This window comes from Clytia hemisphaerica, unplaced genomic scaffold, assembly GCF_902728285.1.
Source record: "Clytia hemisphaerica strain Z4C2 unplaced genomic scaffold, Clytia hemisphaerica genome assembly, whole genome shotgun sequence".
NCBI lineage: Eukaryota > Metazoa > Cnidaria > Hydrozoa > Leptothecata > Clytiidae > Clytia > Clytia hemisphaerica.
The window spans coordinates 128,621-144,046 of NW_027103977.1; the positions used below are offsets into that span (position 1 = coordinate 128,621).

Consider the following 15,426-nt stretch of genomic DNA (forward strand, 5'->3'; position numbering starts at 1 on the left):
GGCGATTGATTTTACGCGAGTTAACTGTTCTTATCTACCAGGGCTGACAAAATCTTATAAGAACAGATCGCTAAATTCCAGCTTGACATTGAAGGACTTTTAAGAACCGAAACTTAATTTCCAGCTAACAGTTCGAACAGATCCACAATTTCCAGATGTTTTGTAGAACAGATGGAGAATTTTCAGCTGCCACTCCAGGCAACCACATTCAGGACTTTTTTAAAATTCCCTCAGAACAGATAGGAAATTCTTAGACACGTTATTTATAAATATAAGATATCAGACTATTTTTTCATAAGAACAGATCATATTTTTCCAGCTGGTCCCAATCTTCAGTAGAACAGATCATACTTTTCCAGCTGGTCCCAATCTTCAGTAGAACAGACCATATTTTTCCAGCTGGTCCCAATCTTCAGTAGAACAGACCACTTTTTTCCAGCAGACTTGTTTCTTTAGTTCGGTAAGAACAGACCGCCATATCCAGCTGGAACGTGCCTTCAGAACAGATATTTTGAAGTCCTCCTTCGGTGGATGCTTTCGAGAAATTTCAGAAAATTTTTGAAAAATCTAGATATTTTGACCAAAAATGCTAGAATTTTGACCATCTTTTGCACGAAAAGGATCGAAAATTTTGGGGGAAATGCACTCTAAGGGTATGATTTTCACTGATTTTTGCTGCACTGTAAGGGTGCAATTTTAAAAGCCAATTTTTGGCCCGCACATACCGTCAGTCCACAAACCCAGTGCCCCCCCTCCCGGGATTACAGTACATGATAAATACGGGAAAAAAATTACGCAACAATTTTTGAGATGTATACTGGGAATTAACATATGCCATTTTCAACTCCCCCGCAGTGTCTTCTCAGAAACTGGCTGACCTAATCATTTGACTTGTCAAAACCAAAAGGGTATGCCTTCTTATAGCTTTAATAATTTAGCTCAGAAATTGTATTTTTACCTTGAAATCATCTTTGAAAAAAAAATATAGTAGAAGTTGCTACAGGCTGTCCAACCAATTTCCTCTCAGGTGGTGTGCTCTTGTTATTTCATTGGCTGTCTTTAGATATATTCTATTGTTTTATTTAGCGCGCGCGGGAAAAATCACTACTTCCCGCCATTTCACTTTTTCTGTCATTATTCACTCAGACTTCGATCAACGAGGACACGCAAGCTGAACCACGAGACTGTCTTTTTTTTGCCAAGCCCTTTTTTATAAAACCTCAATATGTTTGAAGCAAAATTAGCAGATGGCACTCCACTCAAAAAGCTTTTTGAAGCTATGAAAGATTTATTCACAAATGTTAACTTCGAGTGCAACGAAAATGGTATCAGTTGTCAGGCTATGGATTCCAGTCACGTATGTTTATGTTCTGTTTTAATTCGACATGATGCCTTTGAGCCATACAGATGTGACAGAAGTGTAACTTTGGGTATGAATTGTGGTACTATGGCTAAAATTTTGAGGTGTGCTGGTAATGATGAATCTATCTGTTTAACCGCTGAAGACACTGCTGATGTTGTATCTCTAATTTTTGAAAAAGCAAACCAAGAGCGAGTCTCTAAATTTGAAATGAAATTAATGGACATTGATAGTGAACATTTAGGTATCCCAGACCAAGATTATGATGCTGTTGTCAAACTCCCCTCTCAAGAACTTTCACGAATTATTAGAGATTTAAGTCAATTTGGTGATACTGTTACAATTGCTTGTACTAAAGATGGCGTTCGATTCTCATGTAATGGGGACTCTGGTTCAGGAAGCATCACTTTACGAAACTCGTCTTCTGTCGACTCGAACGATGACAATGAAGTCTCAATTGAACTGAATGAAGCAGTTACTCAAACATATGCAATGAGATTCTTGATTCTGTTTGGCAAGGTAAATATTTAAATACATCACAGTTGTGTACTGAAAGCATTTTATTCTGTTTTTTCATTGTAAATATACAGTTGAATATATTCTGCAAGAAAGCTAAAGCGGCCCAGTATGGATTCCACGAAATCTCGCGCTGAAGATATTTTTCCGTACAGCAAGCCTCACGCCAAGCCTTGTACAAACATTCAATTTTTCAATAAGGGTGCAAGATTGGAAAAGAGGCGCATGCGCCAACATGATTAAGAAATTGACGCAAGCGTAAGCGAGCGAAAGCAAATTTAGCCAAATGAAAGATCTTCGGCGTAAGTTACATGAAATCCATACTGGAAAGCGGCACCACTCATCCTGCCAGTGGTCATTCTGTTCAAGCCTTGTTTTTAACAGTTATTCTGCAGACCACCAAGTGACAAGGCATGTATAATTCAATGTCAATTGTTTATCTTCTTCGCTAACTAAATTTCCAATATTCTTTAGGCCACATCACTTTCCAAATCATGTGTATTATCAATCTGTCAAGATATTCCATTGGTTGCAGAATACAAAATTGGAGATTGCGGACACATCAGATATTTCCTTGCTCCTAAAATTGATGATAATGAGGAAATGGATGAGGGTGAGGATGAAGGTGCAAACGAAAATGCTGAAGAGTGAAAACAATTTTTGCTGGGGTTTGGTTATTGTTCATTCGTAAAAACACACACTACTTACTCTTTGTTACAATTAGTAATGTGACTCCATTAATGAATCATTGACATTCAAGCAATACACATCATCGATTGCCTGATCAGGTCCTTTTTATGACAAATTTTTTTGTGTATATAATGAGAATCTTTGTATCAGATGAGAACATTGTGGTATAATAAATTTTAATGTAAATACATAAGAAATTGTCTCATCAGACCATTTTTCATGCCTTTATAAGGAATCTTTTTACCCAACTATGTCATTCTTAAGTTTGATTAAAACATCCCCTTTTAATAAAAAACATTTAGAAAGTTCCTTTTTGATTCCATCTGAGGCTGCCATGCCTTTTGTAGACTCCTTATTGTTTGAAAACACTTAACATAATCTACATATAATATAAATGAGTTTTTTGACTAAATTCAAAAAATATAACCTTATTACACAAAAATAAGTAGACACATATTTATCAACATTAAAAAAACTTGTTTTATTTGCTTTTCAAGGACACCATACAATGACTGGTTTTAATTAAAGGGGTTTCATGTTACCTAATTAATTACCTGTCTGCTCATTTTGTTTTTAAGTTTGTATTTTCGTATTGTATTCAAACATTTCAGTTATTTTTTTATTCTTTATTTCATTGATAGAGACCCTTATGATATTCACAGCAATCTTCCAAATTTCTTCAGGAAATTTGTTCAAGATTGTTGATTATCATAATGGCTCCAGGTCAGGTGATAAACTTTTCTTACAAACAAGAAAAAAAGACAAATTAATGAAAGTTCAAGTTGGTCACTGATTTGAATGTTACTCCTATTTTTTGTTTTAACTAGAGAATTTAAATTAAAAACTCAAATGATATTTAACATAATGTCGACAGATGCAAATGATTCAACTGAAGGCTCATTTGTTACTATGCAAGATGCGGTCAGTGCAATGGAAAGTGAAGAAGAACATTCTATTGCTGTGTTTGGGGCAGGAGATGAGAAAAATTGTACATACATTATGGTGAGATTTATGACTTCTTTCACTTATAATTCAATGTGATCTTTGCTTAGTTCCTGCTGAATAGGAAAATTGATGTTGTAATTCTCAAAATGACTTGCTCTATAATAAGGCAATTGTTAAAATTTATTTCAAAACAAAGAAAAATGGCCTTTGTAATCTTACGAACTGTTCTTATAACAGACAATATAAAATTTCCATCGGCTTCTTAATTTGACGCTCCTTCGTATATTAATTTTCTTAAGGAAAAATAATCAAACCGTTCTTTGAAAATTTCATTTAAAGTTCATGTAAATATTTCCTATTTTCAAAGGAAATTAACCTATTTTGTAATAAGTGAATTTGATAAGTCCCTTAATTTTCAGGGGAAGCCTTTATTTTCAAGGGAAACTACACTTTTCCAAAGGGGTAAGTTTGTATTTTCAAGGGAAAATGACTTGTTCACTTTTATTGGTAAACTGTCTGTCTCTATAAATGAATAATCAATTTTAATGATGAAGACTGTATGCAATCACACATTGTAAACAGTGAGTTGACATAACTTGAGAGCATAAATTGGAATGTGGATATCATTCACTCAAAAAACTGACACACTGAAAATAGGAAGCAAGGCTAAGGATTTCAATACATATTCAAAAATATCCTACATGGAAAAAAGGAAAAAAAATCAAGATTTTGTGCCATTTTTGCAGATAAAAGAATTTCAAATTATCATTGAGACAAAACCCTTCGTAAATTAATTCTATTAAAAGTATTTTTTTTGGCCTGAGGGGGGCCAAGAGGTCCAGCAGCAATTTGTACCTGATTTGATCTAAAAAACGTTGGAAAAGCCTACCTAGCCTCCTTTCGTTCCAATATCTTTCAACTGAATTGTTTTTTTTCGAGAACCAAAATTCACAGCTGACATGGGCAAAGATTGAAGTTTCTCAAGTCCAAAAATGGTGCTTATACTTATAGCATTGCTAGATAAAAAGCTGATTTTTGGACCTACCCCGGTGGAGGTCCTATAAATTAACCTCTGTTCGTCCGTTCGTTCGTTTGTTCGTTCGTTACCAACTTTTCTCGAGATTGGCTCATTAGTTTTTTCTGATTTTTTGCACAAAGAATGCATAAACCCTCGATGTGACAGAGCTGATTTCGAAAAAAAAAAAAAATTTTTGGGCAATTTGGGCCAAAAAAACGGCTAAAAAAGGGTATTTTGGACTTTGTGAAAAATTGGATCATTAATTTTTTCTGATTTTTTGCATGAAAGTAGGGTACCATCATAGGTAAAAAGATTTCTCAAGCAGATTTTCGCGCAAAAAAAATTTTGGCCAAAAAACGCATGTTTAATAAGAATCACTTTAAAAGCATACATCAATGTCTTAGTCAAGTATCAATTTTGGATAGATGTTTTTTTTGCTCATGAGGGTTACTTTGAAGAATATGTGTGTTTTAGAAGGAAATTTGTTGCTTGCGTTTTTTATGGAAAAACTGGCCAAATTCGAATTTCTTTATAGCATTTCCAATTACTTAGGTATTAGCTTTTCCGAGATAGGCTTTTTCATTGTTTATTATTTTTGCACAAAGATGCATAACTATAAACCACTTGATGGGACAGAGCCCGAATTTCGAAAAAAAATGTTTTTGAGCAAATTTGGGCTAAAAAACGGGTTTTTTGGACTTTGTAAAAAATTGTATCATTAATTTTTTCTGATTTTTTGTATGAAAGTAGGGTACTATCATAGGTAAAAGATGGCTCAAGCAGATTTTTGCAAAAAAAGTTTGTTGGCTCAAAAAAGGCATGTTTATCTATAATCACTATTAATAAGCATACATCAATGTTCTTAGTCAAATTACTCAATTTTTTTATGAGATAGATGTTTTTTTTGCTCATGAGGGCTTACTTTTAAAGAATATGTGTGTTTAGACATAAAATTTTGGTTGCTTGGCGTGATTTTATAGAAAAACTGGCCAAATTCGATATTTTTTTATAAGCACATTATCAATAACTTAGGTATTAGCTTTTCTCGAGATTGGCTGTTTTATTCTTTATGATTTTTTGCACAAAGATGCATAACTATAAACCCTCGAATGTGACGGAGCTCGATTTTTGAGAAAAAATTTTTGGGATAAATTTCAGCTAAAAAACGGCCAAAAAAAGAGTTTTTTGGACTTTGTGAAATATTGGATCATTGTTTTTTTCTGATTTTTTGCATGAAATTAGGTAAAAGATGGCTCAAGCAGATTTTTGTAAAAAATAATTTTTCAGCTCAAAAAACGCATCTTTATCCATAAGAATCACTATTAATAAGCATAAATTAATGTTCTTAGCCAAATTGGTCAATTTTTTGACGAGATGGATGTTTTTTTTTTTTGCTCACGAAGTCTTGAATATGAAAGAATATTTCAAGAGCATGAAATTTTAGTTTCTAAATGTTTTTTTTATAAGAAACAAATGACTAATTTTAATAGATCGTCAATATTTGTGTTCTGAATGATTGTTTAATGGTCACGTCACGTAGATATCAATTATAAATGTGTTAAATGCATATCCAGGTAGGTCCATAAAAGTATCACTTGTTTCTTTTTCATTTATCATCTTCGTGTTTGAAAATTTTAGAAAAATTTTATACACATAATATTCCACTCAGGATTGCCTTTCCAAAAAATATATAATCGCTATCTAATTTGAAATCTATCAAAAGTAATATGTAATTGAAAATTTACTGCCAGCTAATTTGAAATGTACTTTAATATATTATCTGTAAAAATTCTTTAATCCTGTTGCATTTACTTAGATAAAAAATCTGTCTGGCAAGGGATTTGCACCCTGACTTACAAAACCTTGATAATCTGGCATGAACCTTCAGTACTTAGATTATCTCCTATTTCTTAGGGCATTTATTCTATTTAGCAATAAGCTAACCTAATTGTTGTATTTGTTTGATTCTTTGAAAAGGATTTTCGAAAAGATTTGACGTGACATTGGCTTAGGGGTCATCTAAAGTATTTGGCAACCAGGGGTTACCTAAATCTTAGGGCTCACCTGAATTCTTATTTTTCGGAGGGGAATGATCTTAAAACTACTTTAGGCGTACCAACGGAATTGGAAGAATATATTTAACTTGACTGAGTTCAGGGATCCCACTCCTCCTAAAATTCCTAAAAATCCTAAAATAAGTCAAAACTCCTAAAATCCTCCTAAAACTCAACAAATTCTCCTAAATTCCTAAAATCTGAAAACTTTATCAAGCACAACGGTAGCTGATTATGTTTGTATATTTGTATAATCAGACAAGAAACAAAGATTTTTTTCTCATTAAAGTCAAAACAAACTGGGAGTAGTAAGCTACCTGACCTTGAAACAACATGCTTAAAATATATTTTTGCACTGAAATATTTGGAACAAAAGCCTATGTTTATTGAAAGAGTGCAGACTTTATTCCACAAAGAGGGCTCAAATATTTAAGAGCAAGGTTTGGTGGTGGTTTGCGCCCTCATCTGTGAATTTTTTTATTTGAGCATAGAATGCACCCCCCCCCTGAACTTATGGGGGGGGGCTAAACCATTTTTGCTTGATTGGGGGCTGTATTTTAAAATACTGGGGCTAGCTTGCTAGGGGGTTGAGTGTTAAGTAATAGAACTGGGGTCAGAGCTGATAGGTTACAAATATTTTAAATTATGCTAAAAATCTATGCTGTGGGGAAGGTTTTGACCCCTCTTAAAAAAAATTTTTGTCTGCGGCGCAATAAATTTATTATGAATTTGCATATTAAATTTCGATGCTATTTGGTTTTGTGAAAGTGGAGGCTAAGTTTTAAGAGTTTTTCTGGGGCCTTTTTTCCTTAGCCTCCCCCCTGAAAAATGCTGGGGACTGGACCCCTCTGCACACTATGGCATAGGCTTTGTTAGAACGAATAATATGATACGTAAAGTAATTTTATTTCAGTCTTCCTGTGGGTGATTTTTTTTCGATAGAACATTTTCTAATGGCTGACTTCAGGCCGATTTTAGAAATTTATTTCTTAAATTTTCCTAAAATGCTCCTAAAAAATTGAAAATTCTCCTAAAATTTGACCAAAATCCTCCTAAAATTTGTCCTAAAATTAAGGTAGTCAGGCGTGGGATCCCTGTGAGTTGCTGCATTTAGCAGGCCATTTAGAGGCCACAAGAAACCTTTCTCAAACCTTCCCTAACTTTCAGTATATTCAGGCGGAAATCTCAATTTTTATTTCACCAATATAATTCTAGGGTTACTTGAGTCGGCAAGCAGTTTTCTCTTGTCAAACCTGTGATCCAACATTCGAAAGAGAAGCAGGTCTTTGTTATGCTTGCTCTCTGGATTGTCACCATGAACATGATCTTGTCGAACTCTACACCAAAAGGTTTGTGTCTTCATTTTCAGATCATTTCGTACTAGAACTTAAAGGGATAATCAGATGGTTTGTAATATTTGGCATCCCCTTCTATTGTCCTGAGCAAAATCTTAAAATGTTTTTGCCTAACTATTTTCCAAAGTCGAGATATTTAAGTTACAAGTTTTTGGCTTTTAGGATAAAAACAATAGAATTTTAACGTAAGAACCGTGTAAAAACCCATTTTCAAAAATTAAAATTTCTAAATCTTGACTTTTGAAAATTGTTACACAAAAATACTTAGAGGTTTTGCTAAGGACCACAGAAGATTTCTGTAATCTAAATATCTCAAACCATCTGATCATCCCTTTAATACTTTAACTAAATTGGAGTGAGTAGAAATTTTTCAATTCTAGGTAGAATTTGTACCTCTGCAAAAATGTTGTAATTGTAGATCAAAACAAAATCAGGCTTAGTAAGGCAGGGGGGGGTCGGTAGTAAAATCTCAGACATATATGAGTAGTAAAAGGATTTTTACGAATTTTTACATACCACCACCCAGACTCTTGGAAGAGGTATCTTACTAACCTGGTAGTAAAAGTTTTTGGGACAATTTGTCATGAAGACCACCTATTTTTTGGTTGCTTTCGGACAATTTACAAAAAAAGCTAAAAAACGATTATTTCTGTGACACATTTTTCACTTTAGTGCGAAAATTAATGTTTTGCCCTTAGAATTAAAGTCTTTTTTATTTTGAGATTTTACTACTGCTGAGTAAGGAACTTCTTCTGGTAGCTTAAATGGTCTTTATAAAATTTATTAAACATGCTTAAGAGAGGGTATTAAAGAAATCATTTTCTTCATAGTGCTTCTTTAATAAATGGGAGCAATGTTTTAAAAATAAATCCAAAGTTGGTATAAGCAGGGGGGGGGTCGGTACTAAAATCCAAGACAAATACTAAAAGGTTTGTTGATGATTTTTGACATACCCCCACCTAATTTTTGGAACCTTTTTCCTCATTGGGAATAAAAATTCCTATTGAAATGCTCATGGGGATAGAAATTCTATTGTTCCAAGATTAAAAACCCAGTGGGGATGGTTTTGGAGTGCAATTTTTAAACATGGAATTTCGAGTGGGGATGAAATCAAAGTCAATTTCCCAGTGGGGCTGAAATTCAAGGGTATTTTACCACCGGGGACAAAATTTTTGCTTAATTTGTGATGCAGGGGTGTTTAAATCTTCTTATTTAGAAAGTTTTTATTTTTTTCATTTTGCCTAAAACGTTCTGTCAATAGTTAAATTTCCTAAAATTTCCTAAAATTTGGTGATTTTTAGTACTCATGTACTAAAATTTTTCTTAAGTTTCTTGAAGACCCCACCTAATTTGGGATTTTGGTACACATGGTACTAAAATGCTTAAAGTCTTTTTTTGTAATACCACCATGTCACTAAAGATCATGATGTCTGAAATTTTAGTACCGACCCCCCCCTGGTATAAGTCATGTAGATTTCCCTATTTCTACTGTATGTAGTTGTAAGGCAGGACTTCCTCAAAAATTGTTTCAAAATTAACTTAGATCCTGCACGAATCGATATACGCTCAAACTTCTAGAGGTCTTGATTTCGAAATTCTAAACAAGCTTTCTTCTTGTGTTGTTGTTTTTTTCAAATGGAGAAAGATAGACATTGCTTTTTTTTAGGAATTTCAAATGTGATTGTGGGAACAGCAAGTATGGAGAGTTTAAATGCAAACTTCAAGAGGTACATTTTAATTATCTATTTTTCCTTCGAAAATACACAAAAACTTCATTTCTGTTTTTGTTTAGTTTTCATTGAGAAATAATAACTTTTCCAATCAAGGAGAAGTTGGAATTTGATGTTCCAAAATCCACAAACGGGGTCGATCCGGATATTCCCAATAACGAGGATTTGTTACATTACCTACCAATGCAAATTTCATTTCATGGTCTATCAAAATTCTGTTATCCAAATTTTTGTGATTTTGAAACATTTTTAAGACCTTCAGCCCTAGCGTGTCAGAAGAAGATAATACATCAGGAGTCAGATACATATTTATTTTGAGATTGTTTTTTGTTGGCTTCCTTTGATAAAATTTACAGTAGACTCTGGCTAATTCAACCTTTTATTATTCGAATATTTCTATAATTCGAACTAATCCCCAATCCCTGTAAAAGGGAAACCGTCGTAAAATGCTTTCTATTCGAATCCTTATGTAATGCGACCAAATTATACTCCCTGTTCGAGTTCGAATTAGCGAGAGTAATTGAATATACATGCACTTATACTTTTTCGTTTAGACGAAATCAGAAATCAATGAAGAGAACAAATATAATCATAATTTCAAAGGAGAATATTGTACCTGTAACCGACCCTATCCTGACCCTGAGGATGAGGTACCTGTTTGTTTTTTTTTTTTACCAATACTCTGACAACTCACTCTAATACTGTCTAGTCTGTATACTGTACATGTATCTTCTGGAATAGCACTTCCAAACATTTTTAAGGCTCCAAATTAAAATAGAGGCAATTAATCAGTCGGTAACAAGGTTTATTTGAAAGATGTAGTTGAATTTAGTTACCACCGACAAGTCTCTAACAAATAAATTTCTCAGAATTAAAAATCTTACCTTAAAAAAGACATTCCTTCCATACTGGCTAAAGATTCAAAAGCTTTAATCGTTGGTCACTTTCAAAGCCAAAACTAAAACTTTATTTACTATTTTTATTTAAGTCTTTCTGTTTTGTACGTTTTCTCTAGTTCTTGTTACTGTTCATAGTTGCCAGCTTTGTGGAAACACTTCCTCAGCTGCCTAAAATTGAAACTTGAAACATTTGATATTATTATATCAGTATTATTAATATAACTTTCTTAGTGTCTGTTGCTCATCCAAAAAATGTCTTGTTTTTTATTAAGGTTGATGACGAAATGATTCAGTGCATCGTTTGTGAAGACTGGTTCCATTCAAGGGTGAGATTCTCCAGCCGCCTTTTCTTTCTACACGTTTTTTTAAGAACATAAGGCTTCGATGGCCAAAATGTTAAGAATAAGTTAAAAACATTTAGAGGCTTTGTGGACTCTAAACATCCGATTTTTTAGAAAATTGCTCGCGAAATGGTGAGTATGAGAACATGTTAAGAACAAGAGTTCATTTAAAGGTTTGAGATGTTCTTATAAAAATAATTTATACTTTTAATGAAACGTGTATTAGAAGAAGTGACGATTTTTTTAACCAGCCTATAACAATCATTCTTTGGTTCAAAGTTTTCCTCTCAAAATTTGACAAAATTTCGAAAATGATATTGCGTGTTAAGTCAGTTCTCACGCGAGTAAATATCACTTGGTATCGCCAATTCCATCTTCAACAACCCTCTGTAAATTCTCTTGAAGTCTATTCGTTTTGCACTCATCCTTGCCACCATGTGGAAAACGATCTCTAGAAAATAAGTTTAATTACACTTAAATGGTTTCAACATGGTAGTAAAAAAGTGCGCACACTTAAAGAGAATGGACTTCAGTATTTATGATATGCACCATTGCAATGTCTTTCACGGACCCAACAGCTGATTGGTTGAAAGTGACGTATTAACTGATTTTACGTCACTTGCAACCAATCAGCTATTGGGTCCGGGATGTAATGTCAAAAGACATTGTAATGGTGCATATCATAAATACTGTACTGTCTTCAAATTCCACAGCATTTGGGCAGCTTACCACCGATGTGTTACGAAGAAATGGTTTGTGATGGGTGTGTGCAGAAATATCCTTTCTTCAATCACTACAAGCAATTGACTGGTAAGTGAGGATTTCTATAAAGGTCCTTTGTGAAACCAAAGTTCTATTCGCTTTTTAGCAGTTTCAAGTGAGCGAATTTTTTATTAAGGTCCCTTTTCATACGGTTTTGTTTGCTTTCTATTTAATCAGCTATCTGATCCTCCCTCGAAAAGAAAAAGTACACTTGAGTTCTGAATGATCTTCAATTCTTAGCTATGTCATACTCGGTTGGTTGAGGTCTCAAGAAAATCGATTTTAACATTCTTTAAGAGCAAACAAACTATATAAGAACATAAGGCTTTGGTGGCCAATTTGTTAAGAACAAGTTAAGAACATTCTAATGCTTCTTGGATTCTTATACACCCAAATTCTAAGGAAATCGTTCAAAAATACTCACAAAATCGTGCTTTTTTAGATTTAAAACTTAGCTTCAAAGATTTTGGATGTTCTTATAAACAGTGTATAAAAACACAGCAATGTTTGCAAAGTGGAATAAATCCTTTACACCTCTAAACGATCTTGTTTTCATCTTAAAGTATGATGATCATATCCACTGACCTCCTAATATTCTTTGATATCTACTGATCTCGTCTCATTCTTTGCACAGAGGGACCAGCCGCAAGATTAACGACCGAAGAAACGACGACATCAATAGACGTCACGACATGTCCGTCACCGAGTAAGAAACGAAGGAAAATGTTCGACAATAACAACGTGGAAGACGATGGACAGCCATCAACCAGTTCACAAGTACGTATCTTGTTCTCCAATTATCTTTGGTTAAACTCAAGAGCATTTCAAATATACCATTTAATTACGGGGGGAAGTACTCGTTGACATCAATTCTTTTACATTTACTAAAAATAGACAAAAAGAACGACAAATTTCACCATCCAAAACCCAACCCGGTTAGTTTCTCCACCCTAAGACTGATATGCAGTCTAACATAACATACTAGATGAATAAATTTTAAAGCGTAGGGTATTGTAAATATCGCATTGTCGATTCTGATTACAGATTAAAAAATTAAACGCCGCACGTAGCACGTATTAGCTCAAACTCGGTTAAGAACAGAGCGTAGTGTGCGCAGTGTAGATCTGTCACGAGATTCATGATATTCATGACGTAATGTTTCTTGCGGAAATACCCCGGTTTTTGCCAGTAGTGGCAAATTTAAACTACACAAAAGTTGTATAAAATTTGCCACTACTGGCAAAAACTGGGGTCTTTCCATAGAAAACATTACGTTATGAATATCATGAATTGTCAACTACTGGTTACTCTAAGAGTCAATATCGGTAAAGGATAATTTGTGTATCGCACAAGTCTTTTCTCTGGATCGGTTTTAGGTTTCTTTTAATACAATCTTTCTTTTTATTTGACAGGATTCGTGTAAGATTTCAATACCATTGGACGAAGAAGCTGGCACAAAAGCTTTGTATTTCAAGTCGAAGTGGAGAAGTGAATTATGTCGTTGTTCTAAATGCATGGTAAGTGGGTCTGCATTGAGCGTCGTGATGTCTTTTTTTTACCTACATCGGAGGTCCTTTAAATTAACTAATGTCAGTTCGTTCGTTTGTTGCCTGCTTTTCTCGGGATTGGCTTATTAGATTTTTCAGATTTTTTGCACGATAATGATACAAAATGGCAATGCCTAAAATGTGGTGGAGCCAATCAGTATCCAGCTTGTTTCATTGTACTATTACTGTAGTCAACTTCTCTGGACTCGACCATTTAGTGATATGCTTTGTAATAGTATCGAAATCTTTGACTCCTGATTCGGGATATGTTGATATTTGTGGTATTATATGAAAACAACGGGCATTTAATATTGAGTTTGTCTCGAGTAATAAAAGGAAGGGTTTTCTGGTCTTAAAGCAATGAGTCATGAATATAAAAAAATGTTGTTCAATTTTCCGTATATTGTGAAGTTTTGATTACAAACGGAGTGTCAGACCATGTTTACACGCTACGGTTCCGTTTCGCTCCGAAACGAAATGAAGCCATTCTATTGGTTAAATTCAATTTTTACTTCACTTCTAACCAATAGAATGGCTTCATTCCGTTTCGGAGCGAAAATGAACTGTAGCGTGTGAACACTGTCTCGAATGAGTTACTTCTCTCATGTTTCTATTATTATTATTATAATGTAACAAAGTTCTAGGCGCACGAGGGCCTCTGGAACTGATCGTGATTATACGTATTTTACAATTGTCTTGTGTTGAATCTTTTCGGGTGTTTACTCCATGCAGTGTTGAGTCTTTCTTTGAAGACTTTGACTGTCTCTGCCTCAGCGACATCTTTTGGCAATTTATTCCAGGTTGGTATAGTTCGATAAAAGAAGGAATTCGTTTGTACACCACGGAGTCCATCGCTTCCAAAGTTTGGAATCATCTCAAAGTTGTGCCTTCTGTTTGGTCGCGTTCGACGGGCTATCTTGTCTGGGATGGTATCTTTTTCGTAATAGTTGATGTGCTTGTAAAGTTGGACCATGTCACAAAAGTGTCTTCTAAACTCGAGCGTGGAAGATCTAATTCACGCAGTCGTTCTTCATAAGACATATTACGACATTTTTGAACAAGTTTTGTTGCCCGTCTTTGTACTCCTTCAATCAGATTTACGTGTTTACGTAGAAACGGAGACCATACTGACTGAGCGTACTCAGAGCGGGCGAACAAACGCACAATACAATGTTTAAATGTACTTGTACTCATATTTACAAATCCTCGATTGATTATGCCAAGTAGCGCGTTTTGCTTTTTTAACTTGCTTTGCAATGTGTTCTTCAAATGTAAGTTCTGAGTCAATGAGGATTCCAAGATCTTTTTCTTCAAAGACGTGTTCCAATTGGCGTCCATCTAGGGAATATGGATGAGCATGTTTGATGTTTCCAAACTTTCCTAGCGTCAGAACGTGACACTTTTCAGGATGGAATAGTAATAGCCAGTCTTTCGACCATTCTACAAGTGTGTCTATATCATTCTGAAGGGAAACAGAGTCTTCGACGCAATTGACTTCTTTGAAGATTTTGGTATCATCAGCAAACAGTAGGATCCATGAGATGACCTTTTCAGGAAGATCATTGATGTATAGCACGAACAGTATTGGTCCCAGTACACTACCCTGTGGAATACCACTCACTACAGGGTCTGTAGTCGAGAAGGACTGGTTCACTTTTACTGATTGAGTTCGACTTGTTAGAAATGACGTTATCCATTTTAAGATTGAACCGTTGATGCCATATGCTGATAGTTTCTTGCATAGTCGACGGTGGGGTACAGTGTCGAAAGCCTTCGCAAAATCGAAGTAGACACTATCAACAACGTTTCCTTTAGAGATGCTCTCATAACATTTATCCAGATAGTACAAAAGCTTGTCACGGTTGAACGGTTGTTAATGAAGCCATATTGTTTGTTCGATAAAAGATTATGATCGAAGGTGCTTCATGATGTGTTCCTCAGTATTGATTCCATTAATTTGCACACTACCGATGTCAAACTACAGTCGATAATTGACTGCCAAATTCTGAGGTCCCTTGTTTTTGTAGATAGGTGGACATGTGCACCTTCCAATCTTGTGGTAATGCCTTCAATAAAGATTTGTTCATGATTACAGCCAAGGGTAGAGACAGATAGTCAGATAATTCCGCTAGTACCCTAGGGTGTATTTCGTGGACCGAATGACTTATTTGGTTGAGCTCTTCAATTGATTCTTACCATCTCCTCAGAG

At 34.6% G+C, this 15,426-nt stretch overlaps 2 protein-coding genes across 3 annotated transcripts in view; both read left to right on the forward strand.

The window, feature by feature from the left end:
- The first annotated feature begins 1,139 nt into the window (after positions 1-1,139).
- On the forward strand, positions 1,140-2,774 carry LOC136810819 (proliferating cell nuclear antigen-like). The gene is made up of 2 exons (XM_067067409.1): positions 1,140-1,879; positions 2,351-2,774. Exons 1-2 carry the CDS (start codon positions 1,226-1,228, stop codon positions 2,525-2,527), a joined length of 831 nt encoding a protein of 276 aa, XP_066923510.1. The 5' UTR covers positions 1,140-1,225; the 3' UTR covers positions 2,528-2,774.
- Positions 2,775-3,365: 591 nt separating this feature from the next.
- LOC136810829 (putative E3 ubiquitin-protein ligase UBR7) overlaps positions 3,366-15,426 on the forward strand; it is a 16,082-nt gene continuing 4,021 nt past the window's right edge. The window contains exons 1-9 of one of the 2 annotated variants that reach the window (XM_067067417.1): positions 3,366-3,568; positions 3,931-3,973; positions 7,799-7,932; positions 9,605-9,665; positions 10,223-10,318; positions 10,840-10,893; positions 11,622-11,718; positions 12,305-12,447; positions 13,083-13,187. In XM_067067417.1, the coding sequence (XP_066923518.1) occupies positions 3,441-3,568; positions 3,931-3,973; positions 7,799-7,932; positions 9,605-9,665; positions 10,223-10,318; positions 10,840-10,893; positions 11,622-11,718; positions 12,305-12,447; positions 13,083-13,187 (861 nt within the window). In that variant the 5' untranslated portion in view covers positions 3,366-3,440. The remainder of the gene's footprint in view (positions 3,569-3,930; positions 3,974-7,798; positions 7,933-9,604; positions 9,666-10,222; positions 10,319-10,839; positions 10,894-11,621; positions 11,719-12,304; positions 12,448-13,082; positions 13,188-15,426) is intronic. The other variant, XM_067067416.1, reaches the window with a different exon arrangement.

What these genes read in the sequence shown, in the direction of transcription:
- LOC136810819 (XM_067067409.1), top strand. Translation starts at nt 1,226, where the DNA reads ATGTTTGAAGCAAAATTAGCAGATGGCACTCCACTCAAAAAGCTTTTT. An exon ending in TCTTGATTCTGTTTGGCAAG is followed by an intron (nt 1,880 to 2,350) that starts GTAAATATTTAA and finishes AATATTCTTTAG; the next exon opens with GCCACATCACTTTCCAAATC.